This window comes from Trachemys scripta, chromosome 3 (genome assembly GCF_013100865.1).
Source record: "Trachemys scripta elegans isolate TJP31775 chromosome 3, CAS_Tse_1.0, whole genome shotgun sequence".
Taxonomy (NCBI): domain Eukaryota; kingdom Metazoa; phylum Chordata; order Testudines; family Emydidae; genus Trachemys; species Trachemys scripta.
The window spans coordinates 194,118,909-194,136,413 of record NC_048300.1 but is presented as its reverse complement, the minus strand read 5'-3'; the positions used below and the strand labels follow the sequence as shown (position 1 = coordinate 194,136,413).

At 43.2% G+C, this 17,505-nt stretch overlaps 1 protein-coding gene across 1 annotated transcript in view; it reads left to right on the top strand.

Annotated features, from left to right (window-relative positions):
• Nucleotides 1–5: 5 nt before the first annotated feature.
• Nucleotides 6–17,505, top strand: part of MTMR9 (myotubularin related protein 9) — a gene marked incomplete at its 5' end in the record, with an annotated part of 34,018 nt that continues 16,518 nt past the window's right edge. The window contains 4 exon segments of the mRNA XM_034766717.1: nucleotides 6–85; nucleotides 4,655–4,763; nucleotides 10,045–10,170; nucleotides 15,477–15,650. Of these exon segments, the coding sequence (XP_034622608.1) occupies nucleotides 6–85; nucleotides 4,655–4,763; nucleotides 10,045–10,170; nucleotides 15,477–15,650 (489 nt within the window).

Here is a 17,505-nt window from a genome sequence, read left to right as displayed (position 1 = left end):
ACCACCTCATCCTCTCATCTCGGCGCCAGGACAATGCTGAGGAGCTGTGGCTGCTGCACTCAAACATTGACTCAATTGAAAAAAGGTATTTTTCCCCTTCTTTGCCCTATCTAACTCCTCCTCTTCGTAAGGGGTGGGAAGGAGCACTGTGAAGAATTGGGTGTCAGGAATCCAAGGGTTTAGTTCTAGGTCTGGAGAAGAGTGCAGTCCAATGGTTAAAATAGAGGAGTGGGCATCAGGATAGCTGGATTCTAGTCCTGTTTGGGACATTGATTGAGTTACTTCACTTCTGTCTTTACAGGTTTCCCTCTTCTGTAAAATGAGGGTGATAATTGCCTACCTTCCTGGGATGACTGACATTTGCATGAATGGAAGGGGCTATAGTTTAATAATAATATTTAGCTTTTTTGTACAATGCTTTCCATCTGTAGATCTCAAAGCACTTTAGAAAGGCTGTAAGTATCAGGTGAAATTATTTGCCCAAGATGCACAGCAAAGCCAATGGCAGAGCCAGGAATATAACCCATATCTTTGGAGACCCTGTGCAGCACTCTCTGCATGAGGCCACACTGCCATACATGGACCAGTGCAATGGTACTATACCTACAGCTTCCTCATCATGTGGCTTGATAAAGTTGAGGAATGTTGGCTACTGTACTTCAGTATAGACTCCATCACTGAACTGTTCCATCCCATTCCACCTGATTCATTTAGAGATTACCTCTTAAATATCCTTGTTCCCTGCTGGAGAGGGAAGAAAAACAGGATTACAACATATGCCCTTCTGTAGGGCTTGGTAAATAGCCTCAGGCATGCATTGTTTTAGTTCACATGTAGTGATGACTCTAAGGCCTGGTCCCCACTAAGTCCCCACTTCGGACTAAGGTACGCAAATTCAGCTACGTTAATAACGTAGCTGAATTCGAAGTACCTTAGTCCGAACTTACCACGGGTCCAGACGCGGCATGGAGGCTACCCCGTCGATGCTGCGTACTCCTCTCGCCGAGCTGGAGTACCGGCATCGACGGCGAGCACTTCTGAGATCGATCCCAGAACATCGATTGCCTGCCGCCGGACCCTCCGGTAAGTGAAGACATACCCTAAGACAAACCAATGTGGCATTAGAGCAGGCGTACAAAATTCCATCCTCCCACCTTGCTGATGTGACTTTCTTTGATGAGCAAGTAAAATACGGTATTTTGTATTATTGTGATAAGGATTGGGCTGGTAGTTTTTCATCATCATTTTGTGGTATGAGCTCCAAAGCTGCTGATTTTTTTTGTGGTGGCTTTTTGCCATTCTTGAGCAACTCTCTTTAAGCATACGGCCTATTGGGCTCATTGTGGAGAAGAGCCATCTTTAATGACACTGGTGATGTCCGTATGCTTCAGGAAATTCAGAGAGAGGAAAAACAGCCCCACTAGAGTATTAACTGTTACTACAGGAAGTTATTAAATAGCAGTGCAGGAGGGCATACAGATGTACATGTATTGGATCATCACTGAAACTGGACAGCTGTTCCATCCATTTATCCCAATGCTTACAGTTCTTCAGTGCTGGAGAAACAATCATGACTACTGAGTGAAGAAAATATTTTTTTTAGCTGACATAGTGGCTTAGCAGAAATCATTCTGAAACCAAATTACAGGCCCACTGAATTTTGTCTTGTTTGGTTACAATTCAGGTTTTATATAGTGATGTGGTGTTAGCCAAAAAACTATTCCTCATCCCACACAGACAGCTGTGCTGTATCCAGGCAATTACAGTTATACTGCCTGTGCTGTTTACAAGGGCCTGTGTTTCATCAAGGACCGCTTTGTGCTGTCAACAAATTGTACCCACCGTGAACTGTGAGGATGAAACATAAAGGAATGCCAAAACAAAACTGACCTGGTTTGAATATCGGTCTGACTGTATTATAGTTCATATTTCTGTCCCACCTTTCTTCTAAAAATCAATCATCTTCGTAAACATAGCTTGGGATGCATTTCCTAAGCAATCTCTGAGGAAGATACTCACTATATGCCCATTTTACAGATGGGGAAGCCGAGGAATAGAAGTGAAGTGAGGTGGTCAAAGCCACACCCAGCTGGGTAGAACTAGTAGTAGAACCCCCCAGAGTTGTGATTCCTAGTCTCTCACTAAGCCATGCTACCAAATCTACCCAGACCACTTATGTTGAGTGCCACATGTATAACTCTCTCTACTCTGATATGGTACAACCCCAGTTCAGTCTAAACATGGCCCCAACTGAGCTCCTTGTCTGTCTTGCTAAACTCTTTCAGCTTCTGCTAACACCCTCGTGCTCTGTGAGATATTTGAATATTTATTTCCCTGCCCTTATTTTCCTACTCACTTCTTTCCATCCTTTGTATTTTTAACAGCAACGGGCTTTTTTTTTTTTTTTTTTTTTTTTTTTTGCTAGTTGACATGAAGGAAACAAACCCTTTATTTATTCAAAATGTACACTTCTTTCTGCTGCATAAGGAACACCTGAGGCTTTTTTAATAGGTACCTTTTATCTGCATGTTTTTATATTAAATATTAAGGGCTTGTGTACATCTGATTCCTGGAAGACTGAGGACTGGAGACCCTAGCACAGTTATAACTTTGTAGATATCAAGACAGTGAAACCTGTTTAATTGAGGGGGAAAGTAGTTTTTAGTCAGATTGAAACATTTTTGTCTTTTTAATTAACCTTTATTAACTCAAACGTATAAAAAAAAAATCTGTTCGATTCAACACTTGTGTACATTCAGTTAGTGAATCGGAGAGCTCCCAGTCTGCATCCTCTAGCAACATCAGGAAATATCATACTTGAAATACATGAGATGTGGGGGTGGTTTGTTTTTCTAAACATTAGAAAACAGGAAGAAACCCTTTAACCCTCTGTCTCCCTCAACACATACATACCCCCGCACCACCACCAGAAGCAAAAAAAGGGCACACCCATTTTTTTCCCCTAGGCCACTGTGACGTTGTGCAGTCTATATGGTTTTATAAAAACTTGATAATAAGTCAATATAATGTAACTGAGATAGTTTTAGAGAAAATACGGTAATAAGTGAACGTAAGTAAGTGGGGTATGCCTCATGCAAAAGGTCTCTTGTAAGGTATCATTACAAAGCTTATAATCTACTGAGTATGATCATCTGATTTGTATAAATGTACCACTCTTGTATCTAAAACTAGAAATATAAAATGTAACTCTGAGGGCCTATTGTAATTGTGTAAAGTGTGGACCATTAATGATGGTTTGGAATCTTGATGACTCCCATTGTCTGCAGATGGCTGTATTTACCTGTGAGTCTTCCTGTATATGTGTGTGCTGGCAAGTGAGTAATGAAGTCTTGCAGTGACATGTGATCATGTCACCTGAACTGGAATCCATCTTTAACCTGGTGCTTTTCCAGTGAGGGGGGGTGGAAACCCACAGAGACAAAGAGTTCCCGCCTTATGCAAAAGATATATAAAGGGGGGAAGAGAAGAGAGAGAGAGAGAAGCCATCATGAAGAATCCCCTAGCTATCACCTGAGCTGCAACAAGAGCTGCACCAGGGGAAAGAATTGTGCCCAGGCCTGGAAGGTGTCCAGTCTGAGAAAAACTTACTGAAGCATCTCTGAGGGTGAGATTATCTGTATTCAGTTTGATTAGGCATAGATTTGCGCATTTTATTTTATTTTGCTTGTGACTTACTTTGTTCTGTCTGTTACTACTTTGATCCACTTAAATCCTACTGTCTGTATTTAATAAAATCACTTTCTATTTAGTAATTCACTCAGAGTATGTATTAATACCTGGGGGAGCAAACAACTGTGCATATCTCTCTATCAGTGTTATAGAGGGCGAACAATTTATGAGTTTGCCCTGCATAAGTTTTATGCAGGGTAAAACGGATTTATTTGGGTTTAGACCCCATTGGGAGTTGGGCATCTGAGTGCTAAAGACAAGCACGCTACTGCGAGCTGTTTTCAGGTAAACTTGCAGCTTTGGGACAAGTGATTCAGACCCTGGGTCTGTGTCTGGAGCCAGATGGGAGTGTCTGGCTCAGCAAGACAGGGTGCTGGAGTCCTGAGCTGGCAGGGAAAACAGAAGCAGGGGTAGTCTTTGCACATCGGGTGGCAGCTCCCAAGGGGGTTTCTGTGATCCAACCCGTCACCTCCCTCAACACATACATACCCCCGCACCACCACCAGAAGCAAAAAAAGGGCACACCCATTTTTTTTCCCTAGGCCACCATTAAATACTTACTTTCTCTTTTATAGAGGCTGACTGGGAAGAGATTCCTACCCTAAAACATTAGCAAGTAACACAGTTACATAAGAACATATCTGGCTGAAAGATTTGAATAGCACATATTTTCTGAAAGAATGCATAGCAGATAAAGCTCCAACAAGTAATAATTTATTTTGCATGTCTGCGCTGCTGGAAGACCTGTGTATATTAGGGTGACCAGATGTCCCGATTTTATAGGGACCGTCCCGATATTTGGGGCTTTTTCTTACATAGGCTCCTATTACCCCCCCCACACACACCCCGTCCTGATTTTTCACACTTGCTGTCTGGTCACCCTAATGTATGTTTATCTAGGAATTTGGACTTCCATAGAGGCTATTTCTCTTCATAGTTCAACATACTGTATCTTTCACTGCAGGTTTGTTGGCTCGTTGGGCACCATCATTATAAAATGCAAAAATCTGCGGATTATTCAACTGGATATACCTGGAATGGAGGAGTGTTTGAACATCGCTAGCTCTATTGAGGTAAGAGCTTTTAATATTTACTCATAGTAATAAATGACACTTCCATAGCACTTATGTTTTCAAAGCACTGTTCAGATCTTAACTATGAACAGCTATTCAAAGTAATTGAAGAAGGGACTAGCAGAATGTAGGTTTATAGTAGGGTAAAAACTAAGCTTTAATTTTAAGTTACTGAGAGAGATCCTGATAGTCATGTTTATCAGATGATTGAAGCAGCCCAGGGGAGGGAGTTCTTATTAGGGAACTTGTATGGCCCCCAAATCAATCACATAACTGAACCCAGTGGACGTTATAGTAATACAGTAAATTCTTATTGCCATTTAGAGTGCTTCAGACTGTTTTAGGAGGCGAACAAAGAGCGTAAAACCACTCATTTGGGTTGGAAGAGTAATGGATTATTGTATGAAGTATGTTTGGGTTTTTTCACACTACTAGCCAAAATATTGTTCCCCTTTTTAATTAAACCTCTGACCACAGTGTTTGGTTTTTCCCAAACATAACAGAACTGTGCTCGTACATGAAAATAAGAAAGTGAGGCTGACTATTCTAGTTTTATTTGGCTAAGCTAAGAGGCAAAGAATAAGTAGCATAACTAAATGCTTTTACTAGCACGGGTGAATGTTATTTAAAATGAGTTCCCTTGACTGTGTTCCTGTTTAATGAGTCTCTTGTTTCCACACTTCTGTTGTACCGTTTTGCAAATGTAACCCTTAGGAGCAACATTGCATGGGAAATACCCACAGAAAGCAAGTAAGCATCACAAGCGTTCTAGCTACATCTGTCTTGGAGTGCTTTTGTGTGTCCCACTAACTTTGTGTTAGGTAAATTATATTGCAGTTAAATTACACTGTATCAGGGGGTAGCCGTGTTAGTCTGTATCTACAAAAACAACAAGGAGTCTGGTGGCACCTTAAAGACTAACAGATTTATTTGGGTATAAGCTTTCGTGAGTAAAAACCTCACTTCTTCGGATGCATAGAGTGAAAATTACAGATGCAGGCATTATATACTGACACATGGAGAGCAGGGAGTTACTTCGCAAGTGCAGAACCAGTGTTGACAGGGCCAATTCAGTCAGGGTGGATGTAGTCCACTCCCAATAATAGATGAGGAGGTGTCAATTCCAGGAGAGGAAAAGCTGCTTCTGTAATGAGCCAGCACTCCCAGTCCCTATTCAAGCCCAGATTAATGGTGTTGAATTTCCAAATGAATTTTATTTCTGCTGTTTCTCTTTGAAGTCTGTTTCTGAAGTTTTTTTGTTCAATGATAGTGACTTTTAAATCTGTAATAGAATGACCAGGGAGATTGAAGTGTTCACTTACTGGCTTATGTATGTTACCATTCCTGATGTCCGATTTGTGTCCATTTATTCTTTTGCGGAGGGACTGTCCAGTTTGGCCAATGTACATGGCAGAGGGGCATTGCTGGCACATGATGGCATATATAACATTAGTGGATGTGCAGGTGAATGAGCCCTTGATGGTGTGGCTGATGTGGTTGGGTCCTCTGATGCTGTTGCCAGAGTAGATATGGGGACAGAGTAGGCAACGAGGTTTGCTACAGGGATAGGTTCCTGGGTTGGTGTTTCTGTGGTGTGGTGTGTAGTTGCTGGTGAGTATTTGCTTCAGGTTGGGGGGTTGTCTGTAAGCGAGGACTGGCCTGCCTCCCAAGGCCTGTGAGAGTGAGGGATAATTTTTCAGGATAGGTTGTAGATTAAATTACACTGTGCTTAAATTATAGCAATTAACTTGACATACAGTATATTTTCAGGGCTAATTATATAAATTTAGTTTATATTCTCAAGCTGTGCCTTGTCTTCTAGTTCCAGTAACTGGCTCTGCAGGGCAGTATCAAATGAACCAGAGAATCATAAAAATGTAGGACTGGAAGGGACACCTGTAGGTCATCAATGTAGGTCCCCTGCATTGAGGGAAGACTAAGTATTATCTAGACCAGGGGTCGGCAATCTTTGGCACGCGGCCCATCGGGGTAATCCATTGGCGGGATGTGAGACATTTTATTTACTTTGACCGTCCGCAGGCACGGCCCCCTGCAGATCCCAGTGGCCACAATTTGCCGTTCCTGGCCGATGGGAGCTGTGGGAAGCGGTGGCTAGGACGTCCTCTAACCTGTTTTTAAAAACATCCACTGATGGAGATTCCCCAACCTCCCTCGGTAATTTGTTTGCGTGCTTAACTACCCTTACAGTTAGACATTAGGAAAAACTTCCTAATCTAAATCTCCCTTGCTGCAATTTAAGCCCATTCCTTCTTATCCTGTCCTCAGTGGTTAAGGAGAACAGTTTATCACCCTGTTCTTTATAACATCCTTTTACTTATCTGAAGACTATGATGTCCTCCTCAATCTTCTTTTCTCCAGACTAAACAAACCCAGTTCTTTAAATCTTTCCTCGTAAGATCGTGTTTTCTAGACCTTTAATCATTTGTGTTGCTCTTCTCTGGACTTTCTCCAGTTTGTCTACATCTTTCCCAGAGTGTGGTGCTCAGAACTGGACACAATACACCAGTTAAGGCCTTGTCAATGCTGAGTAGATCAGTGACCAGATGTCCCGATTTTTGTTTTTTTTTCTTATATAGGCTCCTATTACCCCCCACCCCCATCCTGATTTTTCACACTTGCTGTCTGGTCACCCTATGAGTAGAGCAGAAGAATTACTACTTGTGACTTGCTTATAACGCTCATGCTAATACATCCCAGAATGATGTTTGCTTTTTTTGCAACGGTGTTACATTTTTGACTCATACTAGTTTGTGATCCACTATAACCCCCAGATCTTTTTCTGCTGTACTCCTTCCTACGCAGTCATTACCCATTTTGTATTTGTGCAATTGATTATTCCTTCCTAAGTGTACTACTTGGCATTTATCCTTATTGAATTTCATCCTGTTTATTTCAGACTGTTTCTCCAGTTTGCCAGTATCATTCTGAATTCTAATCCTATTCCCCAAAGCACTTGCAACCCCTCCAGCTTGGTATTGTCTTCAGACTATAAGTGTCCTCTCTGAGCCATTATCCAAATAATTTATGAACATGGTGAATAGAACTGGAACCAGGATGGGTCACCCTCCCCCGTGCGGGACCCCACTCGATATGCCCTTCCAGCTTAATTGTGAACCATTGATAACTACTCTCTGAATATACTTTTCCAACCAGTTGTGCACCCAGTTTATGGTTTGTCTAGGTTATATTTCTCTAGTTTGTTTCAGAGGGTCTTATGAGACTGTATCAGAAGCCTTATTAAAGTTGAGATATATCACATGTCCTGCTTTCCCCATCCACAAAGCTTATTACCCTGTCAAAGAAGGATATGAGGTTGCTTTGACATGATTTGTTCTTGACAACTACATGTTGACTCTTACTTATCACCTTATTTTCTTCTTGGTGCTTACAAATTGCTTGTTTTTTCCATTATCTTTTGGAGTACTGAAGTTAAGCTGACTGGTCTGTAATTCCCTGCGTTGTCTTTATTCCCCTCTTTATAGATAGGTACAATATTTGCCCTTTTCCAGTCACCTGGCAACTCTGCAGTGACTAGTTCTCAAAGATAATAACAGACACTACACTTTGATCTTAGCTCTAATGAGCCGAGAAGCGCTCCGAGATCTCTTCAGCCAGTTCATATTTTGTCAGGCCCTGCCAATTTCAAGACCTCTAACCTGTATAAGTAATTCTTAACTTGTTCGTTCCCTATTTTAGCCTCTGATCCTACCCCATTTACACAGATGTTTACTATGTTGTCCAATCACCACTAATGTGTTTTTGGTGAGAACTGAAACAAAAAAGGCATTTAACACTTCAGCAATTGCTGCTTTTGTCTTTCCCTCTTCATTGAGTAATGGACCTACCCTATCTTTGGTCTTTGTCTTTCTTCTCATGTAATTGTAAAATGTTTTCTTGTTACTCATCATGTCCCTAGCTAGTTTAATCTTATTTTTTGCGTTGGCCTTTCTTGTTTTGTCCCTACATTCTTGTGGTAGGTTGTTTTTTTTTTTTTTTTTTTTGTTCATCCATTGTAATTTGATCTAGTTTCCACTTTTTGTATGACCCTTTTTTGAGGTTCAGGTCATTGAAGATCTCCTGGTTAAGCTAGGGTGGTCTGTTATCATACTTCTATCATTCCTATGCATCGGGATAGATTGCTCTTGCACTCTTAATAGTGTCCCTTTAAAAAACTGCCAACTCACCTGAATTCTTTCTTCCCCTTAGACTTGCTGCTACCAATTCTGAGTTAGCTTGAAGTCCATTGTCTTTAGTGTGCGCTTTTCCCTCCTACTATTCCTTATAATCGTGAACTCATTATTTTGTGATCACTTTCACCCAAGCTGCCATCTATCTTCAAATTCTCACCCAGCTCTTCCCTTTTAGTCGGAATCAAATCTCGAATAGCCTCTCCCCTAATCACTTTCTCCACTTTCTGTAATAAAAAGTCGTCTCTAGAGCATTCCAAGAACTTGTTGGATAATCTGTGCCCTGCTGTATTCTATTCCCAACAGATGCCCAGGTAGTTGCCCACCAAGTCCTGTGCTTTGGATGATTTTATTAGTTGCTTTAAAAAATCCTCATCAAAAGTTTTTGCACTTTTTGTGTTAAAAGCATAAAAGATCTCAGCAAACCCTACTTTATTTTTGCTCATTTTATTGTACTGCCGTGTAAAATAAAGATGGGAACCATGGCAATTTAGTAGGTGGTTCCGAATTGGTAATAGGATATGGAACTTTTCACCACTAGGACACTCGTTAGTCCGGCCTGGTATTGGACAATTATTGTTACCATCTGTCTGTTTAGTGCCCTGTGAAATCAGCTGATGATCTCAGGCCATTCCATACAGAGGTCTATATCCATCCCACAATTTACTTCCTTGTCCATTCAATCTTTTACTTCCCTGATAAGACAATTGTCTTCTTAGCCTCAGAAATAATATGCTATGATGAGGCTGGAGGTACATTGGTGGTGGCCCATGTTAGAGAAGCTTGCACTGCTATGCCTGTTCTGCAGAAACCCTTACCAAAAAATACTACAATAATAGCTCCGAATGCTGCAGGATCAGTATTGGAAGTTGTAGAGTTTTGGACCAGCTACTGTAAAATACCATGATCCTTGTGTAAGGGTAAATAAAAGATGTGGGTCTAGATCCAGATGTTCTGCACAAACCTTGAATCAAATTGTATTGCCAAAACTAAAAGACGGGAACATCGTACAGACATTTTTGCCATGAAAGGTCACCTAAGTGAACAAACTGACGCTTCATTTTTTTCCACAGGCCTTGTCCACCCTGGATTCTGTCACTCTAATGTATCCCTTCTTTTACCGGCCCATGTTTGAAGTTGTCGAAGATGGCTGGCACTCCTTCCTGCCTGAGCGAGAGTTCGAACTTCTCAGTTCAGTAGTAAGTTGAATATCAGGAATTTTTGTAGCCATACAGAGAAGGTCAATCAATCGCTTGGGGCTTGATCCTGCTGCATGTATTTGTGCAAGTAGTCTGAGATGTTTCATGCAACAATGTGTAGGATGGATCCCTTAATGAAACTAGCTATACCCCGTGTGGGTGGAAAATGAAAACTGTTCATGGGCCAAAAATAACCTGTGTGGTATTGGACTGGCTGTTTGGCCCCATTCTTTACCATGTGCAAGTGGGTTTTTAAATATCTGCTTAAAGGTGACCTGCAAAGTTACACGGGGAGTGGGAGGAGGTGTTTCCCTTTTTTCTTGTATATAAAGGAAGCCTGGATGACTTAAAAAATTGCTTGTTTGACCTTGGGAATAAATTGAATCAAGTTCTCCTGGGTTTGGAGAACTGAAATGTAGGAGTTTGTTCAGCCCTTAATTGAAGGGACTGGAACTTTAGTCTCTAAAGATCTTTCTTCTAGCCGCAGTTCAGGAATTTGAGTTAAATGGGTGGAAATAAATACAAAGCCCTAAACAAGGGGTGGCCAAGCTTACTGACCCTTTGAGTTGCATACGACAATCTTCAGAAGTTCAAGAGCCGGGGCACGCCTGCCGGGGCTCGGGGCTTCAGCCACACTCCTGCTGAAGCCCTGGCAAGCATGACCCATGGGGCTGAAGCCCCAAGACTTCCCTCCCCGCCCCCCAGCCCTGCTAGACAGAAGCCCCTAACCTACCGCCCTGCTGCAAGGCAGAGGTCCCAAGCTCCCTCCCCTAAGTCTGGCAGGTGGAGAATGCAGGGGGTGGGCTCCCCGAGCCGCACTTTAACTGTAAAAGAGCCGCATGTGCTCGCGAGCCACAGTTCGACCATCCCTGTTCTAAACAGTCACAAGCCTTATTTGCAATGGGGAAATCTACCCCCCACTTCTCCCCCCCTCCCCCAAATATCCCACCAGTTCATTTGAGTTACTGCTAACATTGATGGCATCTGTAGTGTAGACAAGGCTCCCATGGATGGATCTATTTTTTCCATTGTGTCAATTAACTTGCTTTTAGCAAGTTTAACTGACACAGTGGTTTAAAAAAAGAGTCTGGCCAGAGGAGCCATGGGGTTCCCACCAGTGCCAATGCTAGGTCAGCTGAACCTCCACCAGGCCAGAATATTCCAGACTTTAAAGTTGCAGTAACCATGCACAGTCTCCACAGTGCTTCGTGTGCCATATACCACATCCATTAGTACATCGGAGCAAAAAAGCAAACATTGATTTTTTTATTTTTATTTTTTTTTATTTTTATTTTAAGCTGCAGCCCAGTCTAATGTCTGTAACGCTTGCTGTTTCCTGTATATGGCTGATAATAGAGTGCATCGTTTTGTTTGCTGTGGTCGTTGGACAACTAAAGCAGTCCAGTGTCACCATGGCAGGGAGAGGTTCTGGCGGTGGGGAGGCAGCAGGATGCTAGTACAGATGTGAGCGGCACAGCTTAGGCGAGTAGAGAGCTGCGTAGGGTATATCGCCTGGGAGTTCAGGCATGTAGGGCATCCTGCTCTACCCACCTAAACCATGCCTCACTGTCTACACTGCTCTTTTTACCCATGCTAGTTAGACATGCAGTGTCTGTTCTCTGCACGCTGCCATTGGGTGTAGATAACTTCTCATTAGTGGCTCCCTTGGCTTTCTGTGCACTTTCCAATTCGCTGCTGTACGGTGCTAGGTTTCATTTAGAACCATTGATTACTGAAAGAAAACATGAGCTCTGAACAAACAAAGATCAATTGACATCTCTTATTTTAAACCTTTACACTCAACTTGCTGTTGTAGAAGTGGTGGCATGATACTTGTTCCAAACAACCTAGATTTACTTATGGTGTCCCTAGCCTCTGTTTGTCAGAGGGTGGAGATGGATGGCAGGAAAGAGATCACTTGATCATTACCTGTTAGGTTCACTCCCTCTGGGGCACCTGGCATTGGTCACTGTCGGTAGACCGGATACTGGGCTGGATGGACCTTTGGTCTGACCCAGTATGGCCATTCTTATGTTCTTCTGTACTTTTCAAGAACAGCAGTTGAAATGACTGTTGGCTAAATATTTCTTATTCATTCAACTTTTTCAGTTAGCAGGAGGGAGCAAGCTAATAGCTGCTTTAACGTTTTAGTCCCAGGGCTGAATGAGTTTCAGATCAAAGGAGGCATCTTCCTATTTCTAGTTACATTATCAAGCTAGAACTGTTCTGCCTTTATCCCTAGTTAAGTATTATAACTAGGGCCCTACAAAATTCTCGGCTGTAAAAAATGTGTCACGGACTGTGAAAACTAGTCTTAAGTGTATGTTTACCCTATACTATATAGATTTCATGGGGGAGACCAGCGTTTCTCAAATTGGGGGTCCCAACCCAAATTGAGGATGGGGGGCAGGGTCACAAGCTTATTTTTGGGGGAGGGGAGGGGGGGAGTGTCTCGGTATTGCCACCCTTACTTCTGTGCTTCCTTCAGGGCTGGGTGGCCGGAGAGCGGCAGCTGCTGGCCGAGGGCCCAGCTTTGAAGGCAGCAGTGCAGAAGTAAGGGTGGCAATACCATGACCCCTGTGCCCCCACCCTCCACAATAACCTAGTGACCTCCACACAGTCCTCTTTTGGGTCAGGACCCCTACAGTTACAACATCGTAACATTTCAGATTTAAATATCTGAAATCTTGAAATTTACGATTTTTAAAATCCTAAAACCATGAAATTGACCAAAATGGACAGTGAATTTGGTAAAAAGCAACAGAGGGTCCCGTGGCACCTTTTAAGACTAACAGAAGTATTGGGAGCATAAGCTTTCGTGGGTAAGAACCTCACTTCTTCAGATGCAAGTAATGGAAATCAGTGAATTTGGTAGGTCCCTAATTATCACTTTTCTTCGGGAACTCTCTAATTCAAACAGAGTATATCTCTGAGCATTGTACTAATTTTACATTTTACTCAATTGTGTATGAGAACCATAGAGTTTTACAATACTGGGGTGAAACTAAACAAAAGTTGGTCTGCTTCAACTTTTTCAGTTGTCACATAGATTCTGTAGAGCCCCTGGAGGGTGTACCCCATGTGTAACTGTATTCATGTAAAACTGATTGACAGAATGTCATCCTGCATTTGTAATAACATTTCACAGTACACTTCAAGTACAGCACTCCAGAAATTTAGCTTAAATGTTGCTTAGTCATGCTACATTGCAACATATTCTTGTTTTGAGTCCTCTTGGATGCTGTGGCAAGAACATTTAATGCAAATGTGCTTCAAAGAAGATGTAGCAATTTACAAGTTGCTGCATTTGCTAATACCATAGACCAGGGATTGGCAACCTTTGGCACGCGGCCTGTCAGGGAAATCCGCTGGTGGGCCGGGACAGTTTGTTTACCTGCAGCGACCGCAGGTTCGGCCAATCGCAGCTCCCACTGGCCGGGGTTCGCCGTTCCAGGCCAATGGGGGCTGCAGGAAGCAGTGGCCAGCACATCCCTCGGCCCACGCTGCTTCCCGCAGCCCCCATTAGCCGTCCCGGCCTGCCAGCGGATTTCTCTGACAGGCCACGTGCCAAAGGTTGCCGATCCCTGCCGTAGACTGTGTGTGCACTAAAGATCCTGTCTCGGGTGGGTGATGTACAGGGGAGCAGCATTCTTGTCAAGTGTCTGCCATGCATGACGGTTCTAATAAATCCATCACAACAGCAAATTCTACAGCTAAATTATGGAACTAAGGGTATGTCTGTGCTACTGTGGCATAGCTACAGTGCTGCTACATCTACAGTGTAGATGCCTCCTGCATCGGCATAAGGGGTTTTTCCATCGTATAGTTAATCCACCTGTTTGAGAGGTGGTAGCTAGGTCAATGGAAGAATTTTGTCCACAGGGAGGTTGGTGGTAGAGTTAGGGCAATCTAACTACGGTGCACAGGGAGTGATGTAGCTAGGGCGATCTAATGTTTAGGTGTAAACGAGGTTTAAGTCAATGAAATATATAGCTGATGTCTTTGTGTGAACATGGGGAAACAAACAACACTTTCCACTGGCTGAAGACTCAAATATTTTGTATTGAGAAAAATTGAAACATGCAGAGACAAACATTTTTACAGAGAGAGGAACATGCAAACAATTTACTTAATTTATTGTAATGAGGTTATCTCATGTCTAGTTGGCAGGGGTATCAAGCGGAGTACCTCAGGCGTCGCTCCTGGGGCCGGTTTTGTTCAACATCTTTATTAATGATCTGGATGATGGGATGGATTGCACCTTCAGCAAGTTCGCAGGTGACACTAAGTTGGTGGGAGAGGTAGATAGGCTGGAAGGTAGGGGTAGGGTCCAGAGTGACCTAGACAAATTGGAGGATTGGGCCAAAAGAAATCTGATGAGGTTCAACAAGGACAAGTGCAGAGTCTGCACTTAGGACGGAAGAATCCCATGCACTGCTACAGGCTGGGGACCGACTGGCTAAGCGGCAGTTCTGCAGAAAAGGACCTGGGGATTATAGTGGATGAAAAGCTGGATACGAGTCAGCAGTGTGCCCTTGTTGCCAAGAAGGCTAATGGCATAATGGGCTGCATTAGTAGGAGCATTGCCAGCAGATCAAGGGTAGTGATTATTTCCTTCTATTTAGCGCTGGTGAAGCCACATCTGGAGTACTGCTTCCAGTTTTGGGCTCCCCACTACAGAAAGGATGTGGACAAACTGGAGAGAGTCGAGCGGAGGGCAACGAAAATGATTAGGCTGGGGCTCGTGCCTTACGAGGAGATGCTGAGGGAACTGGGCTTGTTTAGTCTGCAGAAGAGAAGAGTGAGGAGGGATTTGATAGCAGCCTTCAACTACCTGAAGGAGGGTTCCAAAGAGGATGGAGCTCAGCTGTTCTCAGTGGCGGCAGATGACAGAACAAGGAGCAATGGTCTCAAGTTGCAGTGGGGGAGGTCTAGGTTGTATATTAGGAAACACTATAGTTCACTAGGAGGGTGGTGAAGCACTGGAATGGGTTACTAGGGAGGTGGTGGAATCTCCATCCTTAGAGGTTTTTAAGGTAGGAGACACCTCTTCTTGTCAAGATCCTTCCACAGGCATATCTGGGGAGGGAGGGGGGAATTGTCTCCTGGTTTTGGGTGAAGCACAGGTGACAAACCAAAAATCTAAGTGACATTATCTGTAGATTTTCAGATGGTATCTTATAACTTTTTTTTTGTTTGATAGTTTTAACTTTTAACTTAGAATGTCTTGGCTTTCCCACATTTCCTTCTAACATTGCAGCGTTCATTTGCTAGTACAACAAAACGTTCTCTTGTATCTTTTCCAGACGAATGAATGGCGGCTGAGCTATGTCAATAAGGAGTTCTCCGTCTGCCCCTCCTACCCACCAGCTGTCACTGTCCCAAAATCAATTGATGATGAGGCCCTTCGGAGAGTTGCAACCTTTCGCCATGGTGGCCGCTTCCCCGTTCTAAGCTATTACCATAAGAAGAATGGGATGGTAAGTCTTGTTTGAGTGCTTTAGGCACTTAAGAGGAGGGGTTTTCTTGGGTTGGACAAAAATATTAAGGTCTCTTTTGCCCTGTTTATTGGAAAAATAACATCTCCTGAAGGCTTTCAATGCAGCTCATAAGATGTCAACTCACAATCATTACCCAGCTTATTCTGAGACTGTCTTTTCATAGCCATTTATATTTAAACAAGGGAGCCTGGGCAACTCTAGGTGTAGGAATATAGGACAACCTTTCAGTCACTACCAGTCTAGACTGGTAATCTAACATCTGTTCAGTAGTGGCTAGGAAATGAGTCATCTCTCAGCAGAGAGAGGTCCACCTCCTACTCGCAACCTCCACAACTGGCACTTCTTGGGCTGCCTGTGCTAACTGGCTGTGGACTGAACGACCCACAGAGACTGCATGATCCTTTCACCCTGAGATGTGGTCCATCTGAGTCATGATTGAGGCACAGTGTGAGTGAAGCTAGCACTGCCTCTGCGTACACTGCTCCTGTTCTGTGAACGAGCAGAGGACTCCGTTCTCCAGGCCTGTCCATGTGGCACCTTTAATGAGCAGCGAATTCTTTCACTCACTCCCCGACCCCTTCCGCTTTTAAGTTGTCAAAATCTGAGACTCTGGCACCTCTCTGACCCAGCCACTAACTGCTTGTGATTACAAAGAAATGTACCCAGAAGGTGGGTTGTTATGTGATTCCTTACATCTAGTACTACGCGCCATTGGAGGCAAGGCATTGGATTAGATGAACACTGATCCAACATAGGTACTTCCTGTATTTCTCCTTTTGCCCAGGCTTATAGTTAAATCATCAACTAGTTACACGTGGACAAATCAATCCCAAACCAGTGAAGGAGTTAGGTAGCTCATGCTGTTCCCTGTCACTGTGGAGCTTCCATTGTCTTCCTTCCTTGCTTGGGTGAGAGGAGAGAGAGATTTCTTGAGATTTTTGCTCTTAATACATGTATGTTTCAAGCATTCAAGTTGCAATTCTTGAACTTCTGATAGTAAGGCCTTCTGTCATGCATTGCTACACCCTGCTCTAGTCTGTGGGCGTCAGTAGATATGTTTGACTCCTCATCCTCATGCTTTCGGTTGTCTCTCGTACTAGAGTTATGGCATAGCTTTATCATCTGTGAAATCTTTCTTCCATGAAGCCTTGTCTTAAACAAGCGTTGAGCTCTGGTTTATGGGTTTTTCCAGAACCACCGAATAAAACTACTTCTAAGGAACATGTTTGCATTACATAGTTGACTAAAATGTTTTAAAACAGTATTGGTTACAGGTTAAAAATAAAACCCTCCTTCAAATGTTTGCCCATTAAAGAAGTTTCAGCAGGAATCTGGAGTCAGAGGTTGTGAAGGTGGTGGGCAGGGAATCATAAACTGGAAGCTGAGGAGGCTGTGTGAGGGTCTTTCTCCTGAAAAGTGGCCTGCAGAATAATAATTTTTTTTAAGAAACGAGAAATCATTTAATCTAGTGTTCAGACATAAGGGCAATGAAAGATGGGTAGGAACTGAAAAGTGCAGTTCCATGCAAGAGGAAAACAAGGGTTTGCAGCTGAAATGGGAAGAAAGGTAGAGAGCTATGAGCAGGCTTTTTCAAATAGCAGACTCTACCGAAGACCGTTCTTTGGCCACTTCAACAGCCAGACTATCCAGGTAAATGCTAAGAGGATAAGAGAGTGGGAAGGACAGTGAGGAGAGACGTCTGAGCTTGGCTGGTGCAAGTCCATGGGGGAACTAAAGGGGCAATTTTGACTTGGATCCTGAAGTTGCTGGGAGAGGCGTTTGAAGGCTGAGGTAAGCAGTGAACTTCACTGCAAGGATGGGATTGTTAACCAAC